The following is a 23,045-nucleotide window of genomic DNA, read 5'->3' on the forward strand; positions in this document are numbered from 1 at the left end:
TTTTGTATTTTAATGGAGCATGATGCATTAACCTGTCCTTATTTGTCCTTTTAAGCTACACTTATAATTACATGAATCAAGTAATAACCAAATATAAATTACTATGGCTAAGAAAATCACTTTATGAAATAAGCTGCTTCCCTTCTAACCTTCGTTACAGAGAAATGAAAGCCCTTAGGTTTGCTACCCCAAAAGCTCTGTTTTCAGAAGGAAAGATCCAAGGTAATTGGATTCAGAAGTAGTAGTTGAGGCATGGTCGGGTGCCCTTAGTGGCACTTGAATAACGGGACTATTGCAAGTTTCTCCTTTTCAGATTCCCCTCGACGACTGTGGTGGTACCACTGGATCTGCTGGCTTCTCAGCGTGGTTGGAATCTTCTGTATTCTCTTGGCGCATGACCACTACACTGTGGATGTGGTGGTGGCATATTACATCACCACAAGACTCTTCTGGTGGTACCACACTATGGCCAATCAGCAAGTGAGTTTCTCTCCCCATTTGATTTTAACCCCTATTGCTCTTGGCCTGCCGTCGCTGGCGTGGCAGGGGGAAAAGCGCAAAGAACCCACAGATGTCTTCGGTTTCTCTTGTCTTAAGAGGTAGTCAGCTAAGGTTGTGTTGTCTCTTGTGATGCTGATCCACTTCTGAATCAAAGATGAGCCAGAAATGTGTTAATATAATGACATAGGAGACGGCATCCTTCTAGAACAAGAGTCACGCTCTCATTGTCCCTGGAAAATATTTTTTAAGCTGTACCTACCTCTTGCTTGATTTGCAGTCCTACCTTCTTTTCTATCTTTGGCCCCTCAGCAGCTTAATACTTAACATTTAATTAACTCTCTCTGTTTTCATCGTAGAAGAGTAGCTAAAACACTAATTGAGGTATTTCTTTATAGACAAGAGAGTGAGTAAGCCGCATGTTCCCCGTGTACTCCCGGAATTGGAGTTACTTGTTTTTCTGCTAGGGTGTGGCCCGGTTTACAGCTGAGTGCAGAGTGTAGAACGGTGGTGGGAGTGTGAAACTGTGGCTATGTAGGTGGTCATGGGGCGGGTCTGGGGGCCTTTGTGAATTTTAATATGGAAACTATTTGAACCTAAAGTGAAAGGTTATGAGAAACATGTGTATGTTCCTTTTGGGGCTGGAACCATCAGTTGTTCTTCCTGACTTGGTTTTCTCTTTCTGTGTTCTCTTAGGTGCTAAAAGAAGCTTCCCAGATGAACCTCCTGGCCAGAGTATGGTGGTACAGGCCATTTCAGTACTTTGAAAGGAATGTCCAAGGAATTGTACCTCGATCTTACCATTGGCCCTTCCCCTGGCCAGTAATCCACCTCGGTAGGCAAGTTAAATACAGCCGGTTGGTGAGTGACACATAACAGCTGTACACGGTGGGGAAAGAGGAGCTGTCCGAAGTGCTAAGAACTCCATGAGAAAAGATGCCATAAAATGAACACCTCCCTTATCCTGTTATCTTTCAACAGTTACCGTGACTTAACCGATTGAGTTACCTGGTCAGCACTGTGATCCTTTTTTTCTCTCCAAAGGACCCGCGTTGGACAACAATAAAGAAAATTTAACCTGTCGTGCACTGTACACATTTCCTGTTCATAGGCTTGGGATTTACATAACCTTGCAACCACCGTGTTCCTTTGTATATGATGCAACAGCATAAATGTAAGCTTTTATATCATAAGTTCTGGTCTTTCCAGTCACACCTGGAAATAAAGCGTATTATTTTCTTGGGAAAACATACTTTTCATATCTCTTGCCCCAAAGATTGGGCTGTAAGCCATTTTCTAGCAAATGTCTCTATGAAGGTTTCTAAGTACCTGAATGGGGTTCGATTCTGAAATCTTTCTACCTGTTGCACCGATATTCAAATAAAAATGACAGACACAGAAAGGTTTGGTAACTTTGGATTTTGTAAAAATCAGCAGAGACAGTGTGTCAAAAAGTACAAAAAAAAAAAAAAAGATTCTGTTATAAAGTGATTTTCTAAGTATTTCCTAACTTTATTTTTCAAAATGATGTTATGAAAACCAAATTTAAAGATTTTTACATGTCAGAGAAAAGAGAGTTAAAATTTAAAAATGTTTCTTGGGAGAGAAATTTGTCTATGTTTCTAGTGCCTTTCTTGTCTTGATTGTATGGTCAGTAGGCAATCTTCAATGTTTTTATTTAAAATAAAGTATTCCATGAAAATATAAATGTATGTATTACTACTAAATTTTGCATTATAGCTAAATTAAATCAGAAGACTGCTTATGGTTTTTAAATTGCTATGAATTAAAGAATGGGAGAGTTAATTAGAAAGTCAGAGCCTGTTCCCATATTGTGAGCAGGTGGCAATGACAGGTACCACTTCAATTATTTTATCATCTATTTGGTAGTTTGATTTTAACTATACAATGAAAACAGCCATGAATACTTTGTTTTTAAAAAGAGAGTTTTGAAAATGATCACTTAACTAAAAATTGAAAGCTATAAATTAGTTTTCCATACTCTCATGGCAATTTTGTTGGTAAACAACAAAGAAGAGATCTATTTCTTTAAAATATATTTGTGCAGGAACTGCATGTAACTCTTAAGTTTTACTCCTAACATGAGTATGTTTGGGGAAGTATTCTATTCTATACTTGCCAATGTGGAGAACAAAATAGTTTTTTAAGAATGAAGAAGTATATATATCCATTCTGTATTTTATGTGCAGCAGAATTATCTTCCGTAGGGTTTTTTTTGTGTATTCACAAGGTAATATTTGTATTGTAAAACAATAATGGTGAAGGAAATAAAAAGGCTTTTAAAATTTTGTTTGTTTTAAATCTTTGTAAAGTTATTATTCCAGAGAGTATACTGATACCTTATTAACAGCTTACCTAGATCATAAAATAATCAAAATGCACTTTTTAATAAAAACTGATACTTAAAATAAATGGCTGCTATTTCTAATGTGTTCACATTCTTCACAAAAGTCGTAAATGAAGTCATTAAAGCAAGATGAAAAACTGAGTTTTGAAATTTCCTTGCTGAGTTTCTTTGAGAGAGGGCCTTTATAATCATGTTTCTTTTCCCTTGAGATTCCTTAAAATGTACTGTAAAGTTCGGTAACCTCTACAGATTGAGTGTATTTTTAAAAACATATAAAAAGACTTACAGATAAGTTTAAGTCAAACTGCAGACCACTGTTCACCAATAATTTTGAATTCTCTAATTCTCAATCAAGTCACTTAACTTTTTCCCCCTATAACTGGAAGTAATATGACTTTTTCAGTTTAGTTGGAAAGGAAAAGTAAATTCTGAAATGAGAAATACAGTAATACTACTTTGCTAATCGATGGTAATGCAAAAATTTTTAAAAAAGAAAAAAAATATTGTTCCTGATGTGGGAAAGAAAGGAGGATGTTAACAGTCAAAGCCTGTCTTTATTAAGGGAGGCTGTTATGTAACCAGGGAGGCTAGAACTGTAAAACTAGGAAGATTTCCTGCCTGGGACCAGATGCCACAAATTGAAAGGGAAGGTATCTTGAGTAATGAAAATGAATTCTTGGCATATGCTAAAAATAGGATCTTTTTTTCCTAGGTCAAAATAGTTACATAAAAAAATTCATTATGTTAAGTTTACATACTACATATGTACCAAGAAATTCACTTGGTGGTTGTTCTTCATGCCTGACTGTACAGAATCATGAAGTGACATGTCTTGTGGCTCTCAAGTCTGCAACTTCCAGGAAGGACAAGAGAAATCTCGTGTTCTGGAGAATTGTAGTACAGTTGATAATGCCTGCCTGAAAAAGGACATGTGCTTTTTTGTGCTTCGGTTTATTTAAGCCAGAGCCCTAGACAATAGCTTCTTTGTTTTACTCTCTTTAAGAGTTTGGCAATTCACATGCATTATCTTGTTAACCCTCACATCACCACAAGGTGTATTATTATCCCCATATTATGGGAGTTGACTCAGGTATGTTAAATAACTTTCCCAAGGGCATGCAGCTGGTTAAGTGGTAAAAATCTGATTGGAGTCCAAGTTTTCACCCACACCTCAACAACCTCTCCACCCAAATACTGTGAGCTTTCGTAAATTCTTCAGTAAGAGTCCACAGTGAGAGAAATCTGCCTACGGTGGTCAAGCTAAGCAGGGTGACTTACTGTGAACCGAGTAGTAGGAAATTCACACCATGAGGTGGAGAGACTAATTTTGCCCGTTTCCTAATTGCTGTATGTTTTGTTTGTATCCCAAGCAAATACCTAAATTGATAAATTTGATAAATATCTCATAAAATTTATAAATATCACATAAAATGAGAGTGCCTGCTAGCTTTTTAAAAATTCTTATTGATGAGTATAGTTTTTATTTTTTAACATCTTTATTGGAGTATAATTGCTTTACAATGGTGTGTTAGTTTCTGCTTTACAACAAAATGAATCAGTTATATATATACATATGTTCCCATATCTCTTCCCTCTTGCGTCTCCCTCCCTCCCACCCTCCCTATCCCACCCCTCCAGGCGGTCACAAAGCACCGAGCTGATCTCCCTATGCTATGCGGCTGCTTCCCACTAGCTAGCTACCTTACGTTTGGTAGTGTATATATGTCCATGCCTCTCTCTCGCTTTGTCACAGCTTACCCTTGCCCCTCCCCATATCCTCAAGTCCATTCTCTAGTAGGTCTGTGTCTTTATTCCTGTCTTACCCCTAGGTTCTTCATGACAGTTTTTTTTTTCTTAAATTCTATATATATGTGTTAGCATACGGTATTTGTCTCTCTCTTTCTGACTTACTTCACTCTGTATGACAGACTCTGGGTCTATCCACCTCATTACAAATAGCTCAATTTTGTTTCTTTTTATGGCTAATATTCCATTGTATATATGTGCCACATCTTCTTTATCCATTCATCCGATGATGGACACTTATGTTGTTTCCATCTCCGGGTTATTGTAAATAGAGCTGCAATGAACATTTTGGTACATGACTCTTTTTGAATTATGGTTTTCTCAGGGTATATGCCCAATAGTGGGATTGCTGGGTCATATGGTAGTTCTATTTGTAGTTTTTTAATGAACCTCCATACTGTTCTTCACAGTGGCTGTATCAATTTACATTCCCACCAACAGTGCAAGAGGGTTCCCTTTTCTCCACACCCTCTCTAGCATTTATTGTTTCTAGATTTTTTGATGATGGCCATTTTAACTGGTGTGAGATGATATCTCATTGTAGTTTTGATTTGCATTTCTCTAATGATTAGTGATGTTGAGCATTCTTTCATGTGTTTGTTGGCAGTCTGTATATCTTCTTTGGAGAAATGTCTATTTAGGTCTTCTGCCCAATTTTGGATTGGGTTGTTTGTTTTTTTGTTATTAAGCTGCATGAACTGCTTATAAATTTTGGAGATTAATCCTTTGTCAGTGGCTTCATTTGCAAATATTTTCTCCCATTCTGAGGGTTGTCTTTTGGTCTTGTTTATGGTTTCCTTTGCTGTGCAAAAGCTTTGAAGTTTCATTAGGTCCCATTTGTTTATTTTTGGTTTTATTCCCATTTCTCTAGGAGGTGGGTCAAAAAGGATCTTGCTGTGATTTATCTCATAGAGAGTCCTGCCTATGTTTTCCTCTAAGAGTTTGATAGTTTCTGGCCTAACATTTAGGTCTTTAATCCATTTTGAGCTTATTTTTGTATATGGTGTTAGGGCGTGATCTAATCTCATACTTTTACATGTACCTGTCCAGTATCCCCAACACCACTTATTGAGGAGGCTGTCCTTTCTCCACTGTACATTCCTGCCTCCTTTATCCAAGATAAGGTGACCATATGTGTGTGGGTTTATCTCTGGGATTTCTACCCTGTTCCATTAATCTATCTTTCTGTTTTGTGCCAGTACCATACTGTCTTAATTACTGTAGCTTTGTAGTATAGTCTGAAGTCAGGGAGCCTGATTCCTCCAGCTCCGTTTTTCGTTCTCAAGATTGCTTTGGCTATTCAGGGTCTTTTGTGTTTCCATACAAATTGTGAAATTTTTTGTTCTAGTTCTGTGAAAAATGCCAGTGGTAGTTTGATAGGGATTGCACTGAATCTGTAGATTGCTTTGGGTAGTAGAGTCATTTTCACAATGTTGATTCTTCCAATCCAAGAACATGGTATATCTCTCCATCTATTTGTCTCATCTTTAATTTCTTTCATCAGTGTTTTATAATTTTCTGCATACAGGTCTTTTGTCTCCTTAGGTAGGTTTATTCTGAGATATTTTATTCTTTTTGTTGCAGTGGTGAATGGGAGTGTTTTCTTGATTTCACTTTCAGATTTTTCACCATTAGTGTATAGGAATGCGAGAGATTTCTGTGCATTAATTTTGTATCCTGCTACTTTACCAAATTCATTGATTAGCTCTAGAAGTTTTCTGCTAGCATCTTTAGGATTCTCTATGTAGAGTATCATGTCATCTGCAAACAGTGACAGCTTTACTTCTTCTTTTCCGATTTTGATTCCTTTTATTTCCTTTTCTTCTCTAATTGCTGTGGCTAAAACTTCCAAAACTTTGTTGAATATGAGTGGTGAGAGTGGGCAACCTTGTCTTGTTCCTGATCTTAGTGGAAATGCTTTCAGTTTTTCACCATTGAGGACAATGTTGGCTGTGGGTTTGTCATACTGGCCTTTATAATGTTGAGAAAAGTTCCTTCTATGCCTCCTTTCTGCAGGGTTTTTATCGTAAATGGGTGTTGAATTTTGTCAAAAGCTTTCTCTGCATCTATTGAGATGATCATATGGTTTTTCTCCTTCAATTTGTTAATATGGTGTATCACATTGATTGATTTGTGTATATTGAAGAATCCTTGCATTCCTGGAATAAACCCCATTTGATCATGGTGTATGATCCGTTTAATGTGCTGTTGGATTCTGTTTGCTAGTATTTTGTTGAGGATTTTTGCATCTATGTTTATCAGTGATATTGGCCTGTAGTTTTCTTTCTTTGTGACATCCTTGTCTGGTTTTGGTATCAGGGTGACGGTGGCCTTGTAAAATGAGTTTGGGAGTGTTCCTCCCTCTGCTATATTTTGGAAGAGTTTGAGAAGGATAGGTGTTAGCTCTTCTCTAAATGTTTGATAGAATTCGCCTGTGAAGCCATCTGGTCCTGGGCTTTTGTTTGTTGGAAGATTTTTAATCACCGTTTCAATTTCAGTGCTTGTGATTGTTCTGTTCATATTTTCTATTTCTTCCTGATTCAGTCTTGGCAGGTTGTGCATTTCTAAGAATTTGTCCATTTCTTCCAGGTTGTCCATTTTATTGGCATAGAGTTGCTTGTAGTAATCGCTCATGATCTTTTGTATTTCTGCAGTGTCAGTTGTTACTTCTCCTTTTTCATTTCTAATTCTATTGATTTGAGTCTTCTCCCTTTTTTTCTTAATGAGTCTGGCTAATGGTTTATCAATTTTGTTTATCTTCTCAAAGAACCAGCTTTTAGTTTTACTGATCTTTGCTATTGTTTCCTTCATTTCTTTTTCATTTACTTCTGATCTGATTTTTATGATTTCTTTCCTTCTGCTAACTTTGGGGGTTTTTTTGTTCTTCTTTCTCTAATTGCTTTAGGTGCAAGGTTAGGATGTTTATTCGAGATGTTTCCTGTTTCTTAAGGTAGGATTGTATTGCTATAAAATTCCCTCTTAGAACTGCTTTTGCTGCATCCTATAGATTTTGGGTCATCGTGTCTCCATTGTCATTTGTTTCTACGTATTTTTTTATTTCCTCTTTGATTTCTTCAGTGATCACTTCGTTATTAAGTAGTGTATTGTTTAGCCTCCATGTGTTTGTATTTTTTACAGATCTTTTCCTGTAATTGATATCTAGTCTCATAGCGTTGTTGTCGGAAAAGATACTTGATATGATTTCAATTTTCTTAAATTTACCAAGGCTTGACTTGTGACCCAAGATATGATCTATCTTGGAGAATGTTCCATGAGCACTAGAGAAAAATGTGTATTCTGTTGTTTTTGGATGGAATATCCTATAAATATCAATTAAGTCCATCTTGTTTAATGTATCATTTAACGCTTGTGCTTCCTTATTTATTTTCATTTTGGATGATCTGTCCATGGGTGAAAGTGGGGTGTTAAAGTCCCCTACTATGAATGTGTTACTGTTCCGCTTTTATGGCTGTTAGTATTTGCCTTATGTATTGAGGTGCTCCTATGTTGGGTGCATAAATATTTACTATTTTATCTTCCAGGTCACTTATCCATTCTTCTGCCTCAGTTATTCTGCTACTGATCCCATCTAGAGTATTTTTCATTTCATTTATTGTGTTGTTCATCGTTGTTTGTTTCATCTTTAGTTCTTCTAGGTCCTTGTTAAATGTTTCTTGCATTTTGTCTATTCTATTTCCAAGATTTTGGATCATCTTTACTATCATTCTGAATTCTTTTTCAGGTAGACTGCCTATTTCCTCTTCATTTGTTAGGTCTAGTGGGTTTTTATCTTGCTCCTTCATCTGCTGTGTGTTTTTCTGTCTTCTCATTTTGCTTATCTTACTGTGTTTGGGGTCTCCTTTTTGCAGGCTGCAAGTTCGTAGTTCCTGTTGTTTTTGGTGTTTGTCTCCAGTGGCTAAGGTTGGTTCAGTGGGTTGTGTAGGGTTCCTGGTGGAGGGGACTAGTGCCTGTGTTCTGGTGGATGAGGCTGGATCTTGTCTCTCTGATGGGCAGGTCCATGTCTGTTGGTGTATTTTGGGGTGTCTCTGGACTTATGATTTTCGGCAGCCTCTCTGCTAATGGGTGGGGTTGTGTTCCTGTCTTGCTAATTGTTTGGCATAGGATGTCCAGCACTGTAGTTTGGTGGTCGTTGAGTGAAGCTGGGTGCTGGTGTTGAGATGGAGATCTCTGGGAGATTTTCGCCGTTTGATATTATGTGGAGCTGGGAGGTCTCTTGTGGACCAGTGTTCTGAAGGTGGCTCTCCCATCTCAGAGGCACAGCACTGACTCCTGGCTGCAGCACCAAGAGCCTTTCATCCACACGGCTCAGAATAAAAGGGAGAAAAAGTAGAAAGAAAGAAAGGAGGGAGGGAGGAAGGAAGGAAGGAAAAAAGATAAAGTAAGATAAAGGAAGATAAAATATAATAAAGTTATTAAAATAAAAAAATAATTAACAGAAGAAAAAAAAAACGGATGGATAGAACCCTAGGACAAATGGTAGAAGCAAAGCTATACAGACAAAATCTCACACAGAAGCATACACATACCCACTCACAAAAAGAGGAAAAGGGGAAAAAATCATAAATCTTGTTCTCAAAGTCCAGCTCCTTAATTTGGGATGATTCGCTGTCTATTCATGTATTCCACAGATGCAGGGTACATCTAGTTGATTGTGGAGCTTTAATCCGCTGCCTCGGAGGCTGCTGGGAGAGATTTCCCTTTCTCTTCTTTGTTCTCACAGCTCCTAGGGGCTCAGCTTTGCATTTGGCCCCGCCTGTGCTTGTAGGTCGCCGGAGGGCATCTGTTCTTCGCTCAGACAGGACGGGGTTAAAGGAGCCGCCGATTCAGGGGCTCTGGCTCACTCAGGCCGGTGGGGGAGGGAGGAGCATGGAGGGCGGGGCAAGCCTGCAGCGGCAGAGGCCGGCGCGACGTTGCACCAGCCTGAGGCGCGCTATGCTGCGTTCTCCCGCGGGAGTTGTCCGTGGATCCTGGGACCCTGGCAGCGGCAGACTGCACAGGCTCCCCGGAAGGGAGGTGTGGAGAGTGACCTGTGCTCGCACACAGGCTTCTTGGTGGCGGCAGCAGCCGCCTTAGCGTCTCATGCCCGTCTCTGGGGTCCTTGCTGATAGCCGCGGCTCGCGCCCGTCTCTGGAGCTCCTTTAAGCGGCGCTCTTAATCCCCTCTCCTTGCGCACCAGGAAACAAAGAGGTAAGAAAAAGTCTCTTGCCTCTTCAGCAGGTCCAGACTTTTCCCCGACTCCCTCCCGGCCAGCCGTGGCGCACTAACCCCCTGCAGGCTGTGTTCACGCCGCCAACCCCAGTCCTCTCCGGGAGCTCCGACCGAAGCCCGAGCCTCAGCTCCCAGCCCCCGCCCGCCCCGGCTGGTGAGCAGACAAGCCTCTGGGGCTGATGAGTGCCGGTCGGCCCTGATCCTCTGTGCGGGAATCTCTCGGCTTTGCTCTCCGTACCCTGTTGCTGCGCTCTCCTCCGCGGCTCCGAAGCTTTGCCCCTCCGCAACCCACAGTCTCCGCCCGCGAAGGGGCTTCTAGTGTGTGGGAACCTTTCCTCCTTCACAGCTCTCTCCTTCTGGTGCAGGTCTCGTCCCTATCCTTTTGTCTGTGTTTATTCTTTTCTCTTTTTCCGTACCCAGGTACGTGGGGGGTTTCTTGCCTTTTGGGAGGTCTGAGGTCTTCTGCCAGCGTTCAGTAGGTGTTCTGTAGTTGTTCCACGTGTAGATGTATTTCTGGTGTATCTGTGGGGAGGAAGGTGATCGCTGCGTCTTACTCTTCCGCCATCTTCCCGGAAGCCATTAAGGGAAGCCATTAAGGGTCTTTTTTCTGTATAGTTGATGTATATTGTTGTGTTAGCTTCAGGCGTACCGTAAAATAAATCAGTTATCCATATATATATATATATATCTCGACTCTTTTTTAGATTCTTTTCCCAAATAGGTCATTACAGAGTATTGAGTAGAGTTCCCTGTGGAATACAGTAGGGATAAGTTATTATCTGTTTTATATATAGTAGTGTGTATATGTCAATCCCAATCTCCCAATTTATCCCTCTCCCCTCCCTTCCCCCCGGTAACCGTAAGTTTGTTTTTGACATCTGTGACTCTATTTCTGTTTTGTAAATAAGTTACTTTGTACCTTTTTTTTTTTTTTTAGATTCCACACATATGTGATATCATATGATATTTGTCTTTCTCTGCCTTACTTCACTCAGTATGACAATCTCTAGGTCCATCCATGTTGCTGCAGGTGGCATTATTTTGTTCTTTTTTATGGCTGAGTAATATTCCATTGTATTGATATATCTGTACCACATCTTCTTTATCCACTCCTCTGTAAAGGGACATTTAGGTTGCTTCCATGTCTTGGCTATTGTAAATAGTGCTGCTATGAACATTGGGGTGCATGTATCTTTTCAAATTATGGTTTTCTCTGGATATATGCCCAGGAGTAGGATTGCTGGATCATATGGTAGTTCTATATTTAGTTTTTTAAGGAACTTCCATATTGTTCTCCATAATGGTTGTACCAATTTACATTCCCACCAACAGTGTAAGAGGGTTCCCTTTTCTCCACACCCTCTCCAGCATTTATTGTTTGTAGATTTTTTGATGGCCATTCTGACCTATGTGAGGTGATACCTCATTGTAGTTTTGATTTGCATTTCTCTAATAATTAGTGATGTCGAGTATTTTTTCATGTGCTTTTTGGCCATCTGTATGTCTTCTTTGGAGAAATGTCTATTTAGATCTTCCATCCATTTTTGGATTGGGTTGGTGGTTCTTTTGATATTGAGCTGCATGAGCTGTTTGTATATTTTAGAGATTAATCCCTTATCAGTTCCTTCATTTGCGAATATTTTCTCCCATTGTGTGGGTTGTCATTTTGTTTATGGTTTCCTTTGTGCAGAAGATTTTGAGTTTAATTAGGTCCCATTTGTTTATTTTGGTTTTTATTTTCATTATTCTAGGAGGTGGATCCAAAAAGATATTGCTACGATTTATGTCAAAGAGTATTCTGCCTATGTTTTCCTCTAAGAGTTTTATAGCATCCAGGCTTACATTTAGGTCTTTAATCCCTTTTGAGTTTATTTCTGTGTATGGTATTAGAGAATGTTCTAATTTCATTCTTTTACAAGTAGCTGTTCAGTTTTCCCAGCACCACCTATTGAAGAGACTGTCTTTTCTCCATTGTATATTCTTGCCTTCTTTGTCAGTCTGCTAGCTTTAACTTGACCATCACTATACAAAAAGTCAGGTTTTGAATTAACTAGGATATGGGATATGCTACTTGGATCCCTTCATACTGACATACTTTATCTTTTTTTCCCTTTGGTGGGAAAACTCACTTTGAACAAATCAAAACTGCTGTCTTGAAATTCTGCTTATCAGCACCTTAAAAATTCTTACCTGTCTTCTGGCTTAGAGTACAAATAAGAAAATTAAGTGGTGTCTGCCTTGAGGGCCCAGACTCCAGCTCCCACAGGAGGGCAGAGATGGGCATGACCATCATGATGAGAGAGCGACTGAGAGTGAGGGGAAGTCGCAAGAAGAAAGGGGGGCTTCCCTGGTGGCGCAGTGGTTAAGAATGTGCCTGCCAATGCAGGGGACACAGGTTCGATCCCTGGTCCGGGAAGATCCCACATGCTGCGGAGCCACTAAGCCCGTGCACCACAACTACTGAGCCCATGTGCCACAGCTACTGAGCCCGCATGTCTAGAGCCTGTTTTCCCCAACAAGAGCAGCCACTGCATGAGAAGCCCATGCACTGCAACGAAGAGTAGCCCCTGCTCACCGCAACTAAGGAAGCCCACATGCAGCAACAAAGACCCAATGCAGCCAAGAAAAAGTAAATTTATTAAAAAAAAAAAAAAGAAGAAGAATCGGGGGCTGGAGCTAGGCCCCAGGATGTAGAGGGTTTGGAAAGTAGATGAGGCAGCAGCATTCCAGGGGAGGGGCAGAAGGACAGCACAAATGGCTCTGGTTTGCTCTTGGTGAAGAGAATGTGAAGTGAGGATTTATCGTATGAGTTAATGTTTATTGTACGTTTGAGAAATCCTTTGAATTCTTGGGCCCTGATGTGACACAGTGGTATAGTTTAGCATCAAATGACTGAGAAAATACATGCAATGAATTAGAAATGTCCTCAAGAAAACTTGTGGTTTATTAATCACAATAGCATATGTGTAACATTTGGTCCATGGGAGTAGTACTTCCTTATAAGAGCCATTTTTCCATTATCATACCATGGTTGGTGAGTGTAAAGATTTGAGGGTCTCTTGAGAATTCTCAGGGAAAGTTTACTGGAGATTATAAGGCAGAGATTGGTGAAATAGAGTCCATTTTTTCAAAGTTTAGCAAAAAAAAAAAAAGGTAGGGAGTCCAGATCCAGAGGCCTATGCAACATCAAGCATCGCGGTTTCTGTGTCAGAGGATGTGTAGGGCGTGACCACAGGGAGCAGTAGTGGCATTTCAGGTGAGGAGAAGGAAAGACTGACGCCCAAGAGGGGGCCAGTCCAGAGTCCCCTCCCAGCCCCGCTGTGGCCCACAACCACATGTACTTTGCCGTTCTCTTGTTAGGTGCATACACATTAGGATTGTTTTGTTTTCTTAGAGAACTGACCCCTTTATTATGTCTCTGTCGTCTCTCTTTATTCCTGATAATCTTCCTTGTCGTGAAGTCTGCTTTGTCTGAAATTAAGCTAACTACTCGAGCTTGCTTTTTTTTTTTGGCGGTACGTGGGCCTCTCACCGTTGTGGCCTCTCCCGTTGCGGAGCACAGGCTCCAGACGCGCAGGCTCGGCGGCCATGGCTCACGGGCCCAGCCGCTCCGCGGCATGTGGGATCTTCCCGGACCGGGGCACGAACCCGCGTCCCCTGCATCGGCAGGCGGACTCTCAACCACTGCGCCACCAGGGAAGCCCTTGAGCTTTCTTTTGATTAGTGTTCGCATCTTGTTTTTAATCTGTTTTGAAAATCTCTGTCTCGTAATGGGTATATTTAGACCTTGGACATTGAAACTATAATAGATATATGCTTGAATTTATACCTACCACATTTGTAACTCTATTCTATTTGTTACATTTATACAGTATTTTCTGTTTGTTTAGTCAGTTGCTTATTTCTTTTGATGAGTACTGTTTTTAGCTTTGGCTAAAATAAGTTCTAAATATTTTAACTTGGTGACCCAAAGCATTCTTCCAGTGTGAGTAGGAAATAGCAAGCGTTATTGTTCTTTTAGTCTTTTAGATATTCCAATCCACGTTAGTTGTAGCAAGAACTTCAACCAGGATATTACACTTACCTTTATCTCCCAATTAGAGTTTTGTCCAACCCCTCTCTCGTGAATTTCATCTAGGATGCTAGTGCTTGGAGAGACTTAGTAAAGCACATTCAAATACAAACCCAGGGTAGTTCCTGAAAGGATAGGAATCACTTAGGTCATCGTTAGAGTAATCTAACCTAGAGACATCCTGATCCTAACAAGCTGCTCTAGTTCATACTTTCTCAACTAGAAACCTTTAACAATGTGACCATCTACCTTTCTGCCGTTTTGGAATGAAAACTGTGCAACTGTGAAAAGTATGGACTCTGAAGACCATAGTGGACTGTGTAGGTACATGCTTGTGGGAACCAGAAAGCTTTGGGGAGTAGATGTAGAGGAAAATAACAGCTTCAAAGGAAGTGCCTTCTCTTTAGGAAGTAAACTAAGCACTCCTTTCTGTTTATCTTTTGTACTAGGTACTCCATAAACGCTTGATAGTTGAAAGGGTCAATGAATGAGTGGCTCCACTGTTTTATGAAGAGTGAGAATAGTTGTCGAGGGGGAAAAGAGAAACTCCAGGAGAAGATATGGTGTATCAATAGGGGCATGGATTGGGGACTCAGATGTGTTCAAGTCCCAAATCTGCTGCTTATTGGCAATGTGTGCCTTGGCCAGTTTTCTCTGAGCCTCGGTTTCCTCACTTGTAAAATAGAGATGATTTTACTTATGTTCTGGTGTAATGTGGGGCAGTGATGAGGCATGCATACAAGTTAAGTGCTCAGTAAACAACCACTGTCATTCTAGAGAGGAAGGTGAGAGAGATGAAAAGAAGACCCCTGCGGAGCCAAGAAAGAAGTCCCAGTCAATGAAAAGACTGACCCCACCGTAGAAAAACTGGAGAAAAGCCAAGCACAGACTCAGCCTTTATTTGAACTTCTGAGTGAGTATACTTATTAGTAGTCTGAACCTATTTACACCTTATTACCTTTGGTAAGATACTTGGTCTAGCATTCTGAACATCGGATGTGCATGCACAATGGTTGCTAGAGAACTGGTCGACTCATGAAATAGCATGACACAGTCTTCTTCGGTGATGAGCCAGGGCAGCAGAGACATGCATGGCTACCCTGATCTGTTGACACTTGGTGTCTGCTCACCAAGCCAGCTCTGTGTTGTCATGTGGAGGAACCAGTATTGTTTGAATTGCTTTCTGCTAATAGTATTTATCAGCATGAGAGGCGAGGGGAAAAGGAGGTTTCGGTCAAAGTTGTCTGTCTTTTATGCATTCTTTTTTTAATGAAGAGCCTGTGACCATGGAAAGGCACGTATCAGGTTTCCCATTGGGATGTGTAGCAATACTCCCTGATATTTTAGGATGGTTCAGGAAAAAAAAAATTATTTTGGAAAAAGCGTGATCTGACTTCAAATGAATGTTTGTTTTGACGTCGTCTCTGAAATCATTGGCTTTGAGGGGTTTTGTTTGTTTGTTTTGTTGGGTTTTTTCTCTTTTTTACTTTTCTTTTTTGGCTCTGAATTCTAAGAGGCCACAGGCTTATGGGAAGTGTGTTCATTACGAGCCTTATTGGCCAAGGGAGACTTCTGACCTCTGGCTGGTTTTAGCCTCTGACCGGGACCCCTGGCAGGGGTATGAAGTGAGGATACAGAGTGTTTGCAGCACAGACTTCCTTTTTGCAGCAGGCAACAACATTACAACTCCTTCAATGAGCCTTGCAGGCTCCCTACCAGAGGCGGGCAGATGAAGCTGCAGGCGTTTGCTAGCTCCATTTCTCCACAGGCTCCAGGGATGAACTTGTAAACGGCTTGAGAGGAATCGTGTCCAATTAGTGCTGCTGGCGCATGTGTGCTCTGGAAGCATTGCTGGCCCGATTCTGGAGCGCGTTCCTGAGCTCGGGAGCTGGCACCAGATGACTCCACGGAGCTTGTCTCCCTGCCCGCTCAGCTTGCAGCGGACATTCAGAGCCCTCAGGGCCAAGCGGCTGCCTGATCAGCTCTCCCCTGGGGCTCCTGGAACAGGAACTGAATCCGGGAACAGAGCCAGAAGGTCTTGTTCCCTCTTCTTGCACAATCCTTTGCACCAATGGCACACAACACACAGCAAAAGCTATATGTTTCTTCCTTCAGGAGAGAAAATGTCAGTGTGTTCAGCACATGCAACACTCCCGTGCTATTAACATTCACACAAGTGTGAATTCAAACAAAAAGTCACCAAAATTAGACTGGAGGGGAGCAGAAATGTCACTTTAACACATGGTGAGTATGGAGAGCTGTGACAATTTGGCTTCCTGTAGATCTGGGCTATCGAAACAGGCTTAATTTCTCAAGATGTTCAGGGCTTAATCACCAATTAAAATCAGTAACAACAGTGCATTTGTTCAGGCCCTAGGAGATCCATTTTCTTCTTGAGAATGAAGGGGGCCCAAATCCAGGTCTTCTCATTTGACAAAAATGATGAGGAATGGATGGCAATCTTCCTGCTGCTAAAAGGAGGTCAGAGCAGGAAAGGCAGCCAAGGTAGCCAGAAAGACCTGCTGGCTTCTGTTCTGATTTAGAGCAGCTTGTCTTATATGCCCAGGACTGAAGGGAAATGAGCTAGTGAAATCCAGACTGAAGCCCAGGGGACGAGAGTCACTTGGTGGTGGTCCCTGGAAGGCAGGGGAATGTTGGGGACTGGAGAGCACAGTACTCTCTGTTTCACAGTTCTCTCTTCCCTTTCAGTTTTTTTTTTTTTTTTTTTTTGCGGTACTTAGGCCTCTCACTGTTGTGGCCTCTCCCGTTGCAGAGCACAGGCTCTGGACGCACAGGCTCAGCGGCCATGGCTCATGGGCCCAGCCCATGTGGGATCTTCCCGGACCGGGGCACGAACCCGTGTCCCCTGCATCGGCAGGTGGACTCTCAACCACTGCGCCACCAGGGAAGCCCTCAGTTTGGGTTTTATGTGGGGGGAATCTAAGTTAGGGAATACACACACACACACACACACACACACACAAACACACGTGCGCACGTGTGCGTGTGTATATAAATCCAGCATTCATATCAGTATATTTAAGGCTCTAATAAATCTTCCCCTTAAAGAAACCTACTTAAATTTCATTAAACTAATATTTTCCAAATTTATTTGGCCTTGAGACCCTTTTTATACAAACCCTTTTCCTGCTAATGTTCTATCATGAAAAAAGTTGTGTACACTAAATTGAGAATTTCACGTTGAGAACCTCTAGAGGCACCACCCAGTTTATACTGTAATTTTTTTAACTTGCCATTTCACATATCAACCCATTTGTCTATATTTTTATCTATCAATTACTCTTATTTTTAAAAATTCATTTCAAAGTAAATTGCAAATATCAGTTCACTTCTACCTAAATACTTTGGCATTCATATCATTAACTAAAATTCAAAATTTATTCAGTTTTTTTTCGAGGTAAAATTTATAGATGACGAAATACACAAATCTTAAGTGAATATTCACTGATTTGACAAATGCGTGGACCTATGTAACCTACTGTGACCTAGAACATTACTATCTTCCCAGAAAGTTCCTTTATGTCCCTTCTCAGTCAATCCTGGCCGGCCTTTCACTCTCCCACTCCCAGAGGCAAACTCCTCTATGTACCCTTTTTCCACCATTGATTTTTTTTTTCCCACCACGTGTATGGCTTATTTCACTTTGCGTAACGTTTTTAGATTCATTCATGTTTTCACGTGTATTGGTAATTTATTCCTTTTTATTAGTGAGTAGTATTCCATTGAAAAAATATACCACAGTTTGTTTATCCACTCTTCTATAGATTGATATCTAGACTGTTTCCAAATTTTGGATATTATGAGTCAAGGCAGGTAAGAACATTCTTGTATGTGTTTTCTGTGTGTGTGCATGTGTGTGTACACATGTGCCTGTATATACAGGCATGCCTCATTTTATTGTACTCACTTTATTGCGCTTCACAGATACTGCTTTTCTACAAATTGAAGGTCTGTGGCAACCCTGCACTGAGCAACCATTGGTGCCATTTTTCCAACAGCTTTTGCTCACTTCATGCCTCTCTGTCACATTTTGATAATTCTTTAAATATTTCAGACCCTCCACCAGCAAAAAGATTAGAGACTCGCTGAAGGTTCAGATGATGGTTAGCATTTTATAGCAATAAAGTATTTTTAAATCATGGTGTATACATTTTTTAGAAATAACACTATTATTGCACACTTAATAGGCTACAGTATAGTGTAAACATAACTTTTATAAGCATTGGGAAATTCATGTGACTTGCTTTAATGGTCTGGAATTAAACCTCCAGTGTCCCTGAGGTATGCCTGTATGTATATATGTTTCCATTTCTCATGGGTAAATAGCCAGGTGTAGGATTGCTGGGTCAGGGTAGATGTGTGTTTGATTTTATAAGAAATTACCAGACCTACTTTTGGGAAATTTTTCTTGCTCTTAAAAAGGGACCCAAGGATGAAAATACTCCCTTCCTCTTGGCAAGGTTGTGTCTACATATAATGCCCAGAACTTCTGCATCTCTGAGGACAAAACTGACATAATGTCATTGAGGAACGGGGTCCTTAACGATATTACTGGACGCTGAAGTAACCAGTTCTGGGGCTGCCCTCCTTGGAGTTTTTATGTGAGTTAATAATGTCCTTATTATTTAAGTCAGTTTGAATCCGAGATACTTTAAAAAAAATTGAAAGAGGGAAACTATTTTTAGAAAATTTACCAAAGTATTACATACATACAGAAAAATATACACAGATTAATTTTCACAAACTGAATGTACCTAAGTAGCTGGCCTCCAGGTGGAGAAGCAGCATTACCAGTAACAGGGGCCTTGAAGAGACAGGGCTATATCACACACTAATTAATTAAAATTAGATGTGAAAAAAAACAAAATTGGAGGCCCAGTGGAGTTCACTGGTGAATTCTACCAAACATTTCCGGAAGAAATTATACCAATGCTCCACAAAGACAAAATAGATACCCCTATTAGAAACCCCTCACTCGATTGGGATTGACATGTATACACTAATATGTATAAAATAGGTAACTAATAAGAACCTGCTGTATAAAAAATAAACAAAATTTAAAAATTAAAAAGAAAAAAAAAAGAAACCCCTCACTTCTCCTCAAGTTCTCTCTCCTGGCTTCTCTCTCTCCCCCAAACCTCCTCTTGCAACCATTGGCACAGGTTTCTCTTCTGTATTCTCTCTCCAAATTCCTCTCAGTTTGCACACTTCATTCAGCAAGGCAAAAGCCTTATCGTTAGCTAAAATAGTAATCACTGAATCTCCCCCAACTTGTCCTGGGTGTAGGGTGAGGGAAGTTGGAGAGGAGGTGAAATTATGATGAAGTGACCCCGCAAAGTGCTTGTTGTCTCCAATGAACAGTGAAAAACTAGGGGTCAGAAAATGAGTTGTGTCACTTACCAGCCACATGACTTTGGATGTGCTGCTACTTGAGCCTTGGGTGTTACTTGTGAATATGGTAGATTAATGGTAGCTACTTCACGGGGCGGTTTTGAGGACTGAATGTAAAGGGCTTACATGTATTCAGGGGGTGCAGTAGCAAGGGTCATATTCTGGGGTTCATGGGATGACTTCTTTCCAGTTTCTACCCTAAGCAGGAAGGGATTCTTCCCAGGAAACACTGTGAGCTGCAGCACTGAAGATCACTGGTGTTGCAGAAGCCGCCTGCAGACTCAGGTGGGCCCACTTGCTAGGGTTTGAGGGCAAGGGGTTAAGGTAGGACTTATGAAGGAAAGCATATTCTTTTCCAGAAATCAATCAAACTACAAGAACAGCAATTAGAGTAAACTTTGAGTAATTATATATGATCACTGAATGAGAATAATCTACAAATGCTATTTTTGGCCTTTGATATAGAACACACCACTCCTGAACTAATCTCACGTGAAAAAAAATATGTGGTGGTGGAATCACAGAAGACAATTAGCCAACTGTAAATGAATAACAATTTGGATGGATCAGAAAAGACTCAATGGTTAAGGCTTCTCTTCTCAGAGACTGACCTTTAAAGATACTTAAATTAATTGGATATTACATTATACACCAGTATTTCCCGAAGTTCATCCATTATTTGATAGCTGACGTGATTTTTCCCTGTAACTATTTATCACTTGTACTATTATTTAATTAACATTTTTCTTGCAATAAATTCCTTAAAAATTGCTTTTGCCTGACTCTAATTCATGGCAAAACCAACTCATAACTATCAAAAGTGCCCACTTTGTACCACTTGAAAACCTATCACCCTCTGGGATAGACTTTTGTCTATCATTATCTTTGCAGCTATTAGATCACTTCCGACCAATCTCCGCAAGTCATTTTCATAAGGTCTTGAGCTAAAGAATCCCTCCAGAATTATTTTGCAGAGATACCCAATGCTTGATTCTCTTTAACCAAACCTACTTCTCCCATACTCTTCCCCATCTCAGCAGAGGTCAACTCCACTCTACCAGTTCTAGAAAACTTTGGAATCATTCTTGACTCCTATTTTCTCTCTTATCCATCTAACCCCACCAGGAGATCCTGCTGGCTCTGCCTTCAAAACACATCCATGTTATGACCACTTCACATCATCTTCACGTCTAGCTTTCTAGTCTAAGCCTCCAAATCAGTGTGCTTCTAAAACTTGTGCTTTGTGTGTGCTTTCGCATAGCATCCAGGTGATAGATACTAGTGTAAGCTTTCTGAAGCCCAGGTCATGCCATTGCTCTGCTCAAAACTCTCTAATGACTTTCTAATTCAGAGCAAAATCTCAAGTCCTTACCTTGATCCCCAAGGCCCTTCCTGACCTCCACACCCCACATCTTGACTGTATTTCCAACTGCTCCCTCTCCTGCTCTCTCTGCTCAAGTCACCCTGGCCATCTTTTCTTCCTTCATCTCGTCAAGCACACTCTTGTCTGGGGACCTTTATGTTTGCTGCTTCCTTTTTCCTAGCATACTTTTCCCCCAGGCGTAAGTAAGCATGACTTCTACTTTCTTCCCATTTCCTTCAGGTGTCTATTGAAATATCACCTTATCAGAGAGGACCCTTCGGTTTATACTGTATAAAACAACCTTCTCTCACCTCTTAATGTGCTTTATTCTTATCAGCACTTATAACCTAATCAATTTTATTTAATTTTATTTTTTGTTTGGCCGTCTCCATTGAGAATGGAAACATCAGGACTAGAAGGACTTGGCTGTGTTTACTACTCTATCATCAGGGTCTAAAAGATTGCCTGGTAAATAGTAGGCACTTAATAAATATATGAATAAATGCTGGGTTGGATAAATACTAGCAGACCATTACAGTCAAGATTCTGATGCCCAGAAAGAACAAAACCGGGTAGGGAACACTCCCTCCTCCAGCCCGTGTCCCTCCACCTTACAGTTACAGATATGATTCATGTTACATAGGTACTGTTCTTATTAATTAACAAATCCATTCATTATTACATAAGGTGCTCCAAAGAGATAGAGTGGAGCAGACAACTCAGAAATTTAAGTGGCTAGAATGGTCAGAGAAAGCCTCTTGAAAAATATGGAGCCTGTCTTGCGCCCTGAAGGAGGGCATTCCAGTTATGTTTGCTACATAACAAATAATTCCAAACATAGTCACTTAAAATGACAACTGTTTTATTATGGCTGATGGTTCTGTGGGCCAGGAACTTGGGGAGAGCGTGGCTGGGTGATACTTCTGTTCCATGTGGCATTGATGGGGTTCACTCCACAGTATTCAGCTGGCGGATAGACTAGTTTGGAGTCTAACACTGATTCGCTTGCATATCTGGTACCTTCGTGGGGATGGCTGGAAGGAGTTCAGTTGAAACTGTGACTGAAGCATCTACCCAGGGTCTCCCCAGTTTCAGGATTTCCAGACCTCTTACATGGTGAATCAGAGTTCCATCAAAAGCCAGACAACAGGCCCAAAATGGAGTCACTTATGCTAAACCCCTTGTCACCAAACCGAGTTAACTTACAGTTTTGGCTTTCCCAGAAATGGAATCTTAAAGCAGCTAGTCAGAAATTACCTGATCATCACTAGTTAGGTACTCTGCCTGATAGATGCCTACAGTCCTTTAAAGGAGAGTAACCTGGCAATAACCAACCTGCTTGTTGGCCTCTTATAATTTCCTGTTCCTGCTCCCTTCTGCCTATAAGTCTTTCACTTTGTACAGCTCCTTGGAGCTCCTTTCTGTCTGCTAAATGGAATGCTGCCTGATTCATGAACCGTTGAAGGGAGCCAGTAGGATCTTTACAATGTACTCAGTTGAATTTTGTTTTCTTAACAGTTCCAAGAGTGAGTGTTCTAGGAAACATGGATGCTGCATGACTTTTTGTGACCCGGCCTCAGAAGTCACATGGCTTCACTTCTTCAGTCTCTACTGTCAGACACAAGCAGTGAGTAGCCTGTCCAGATTCAAGGGGAGATGACATAGATCCCCACTTTTCCACGGATGACTTGTCAAAGGACTTGCAGCCATGTTTTCACACTGCCTCAGCAAAGTGTGACTCCGTTAAGTGGGGAGTAGTGGGAAAGTGTTCTGAGCGAGGGGAAAAGTTTGAGTAGGGGTGAGGTAGGACAGGTACATTTAGGAACCATAAAGAGACCCATGTGCCCAGAGTGGGAGACAGACCAGGAGAAATGTCAAAGACAAAGATAAAGGAAAGGGTGTGGGCCGGGGTGAGTTTGAATACCTGGTTAAGGAGTCTAGTCTTTTCTCTGTAGACAAGTGGTCTTTATTTTTTTAATTTTTTCTAAATTTATTTATTTATCTATTTTTGTCTGCATTGGGTCTTTGCCGCTGCACACGGCCTCTCTCTAGTCGTGTCGATGGGCTTCTCATTGCAGTGGCCTCTCCTGCTGCGGAGCACGGGCTGCAGGCGCACAGGCTTCAGCAGTTGTGGCGTGTGGACTCAGTAGCTGTGGCTCGCGGGCTCCAGAGCGCAGGCTCAGCAGCTATGGTGCAAGGGCCCAGCTGCTCTGCGACATGTGAGATCCTCCCGGACCAGGGCTGGAACCCGTGTCCCCTGCATTGGCAGGTGGACTCTTAACCACTGCACCACCAGG

General features: G+C 41.0%; 1 protein-coding gene across 14 annotated transcripts in view; it reads left to right on the forward strand.

Annotated features, from left to right (window-relative positions):
- The window catches only part of SGMS1 (sphingomyelin synthase 1), a 290,636-nt gene extending 287,705 nt beyond the window's left edge, over positions 1-2,931 (forward strand). For all 14 annotated transcript variants that reach the window (XM_067710125.1, XM_067710129.1, XM_067710131.1 and 11 more), the window contains 2 exons: positions 314-480; positions 1,195-2,931. In XM_067710125.1, the coding sequence (XP_067566226.1) occupies positions 314-480; positions 1,195-1,374 (347 nt within the window). In that variant the 3' untranslated portion in view covers positions 1,375-2,931. The remainder of the gene's footprint in view (positions 1-313; positions 481-1,194) is intronic.
- Positions 2,932-23,045: the final 20,114 nt, after the last annotated feature.

The sequence above is a fragment of the Pseudorca crassidens genome, chromosome 16, assembly GCF_039906515.1.
Source record: "Pseudorca crassidens isolate mPseCra1 chromosome 16, mPseCra1.hap1, whole genome shotgun sequence".
NCBI classification, from domain to species: domain Eukaryota; kingdom Metazoa; phylum Chordata; class Mammalia; order Artiodactyla; family Delphinidae; genus Pseudorca; species Pseudorca crassidens.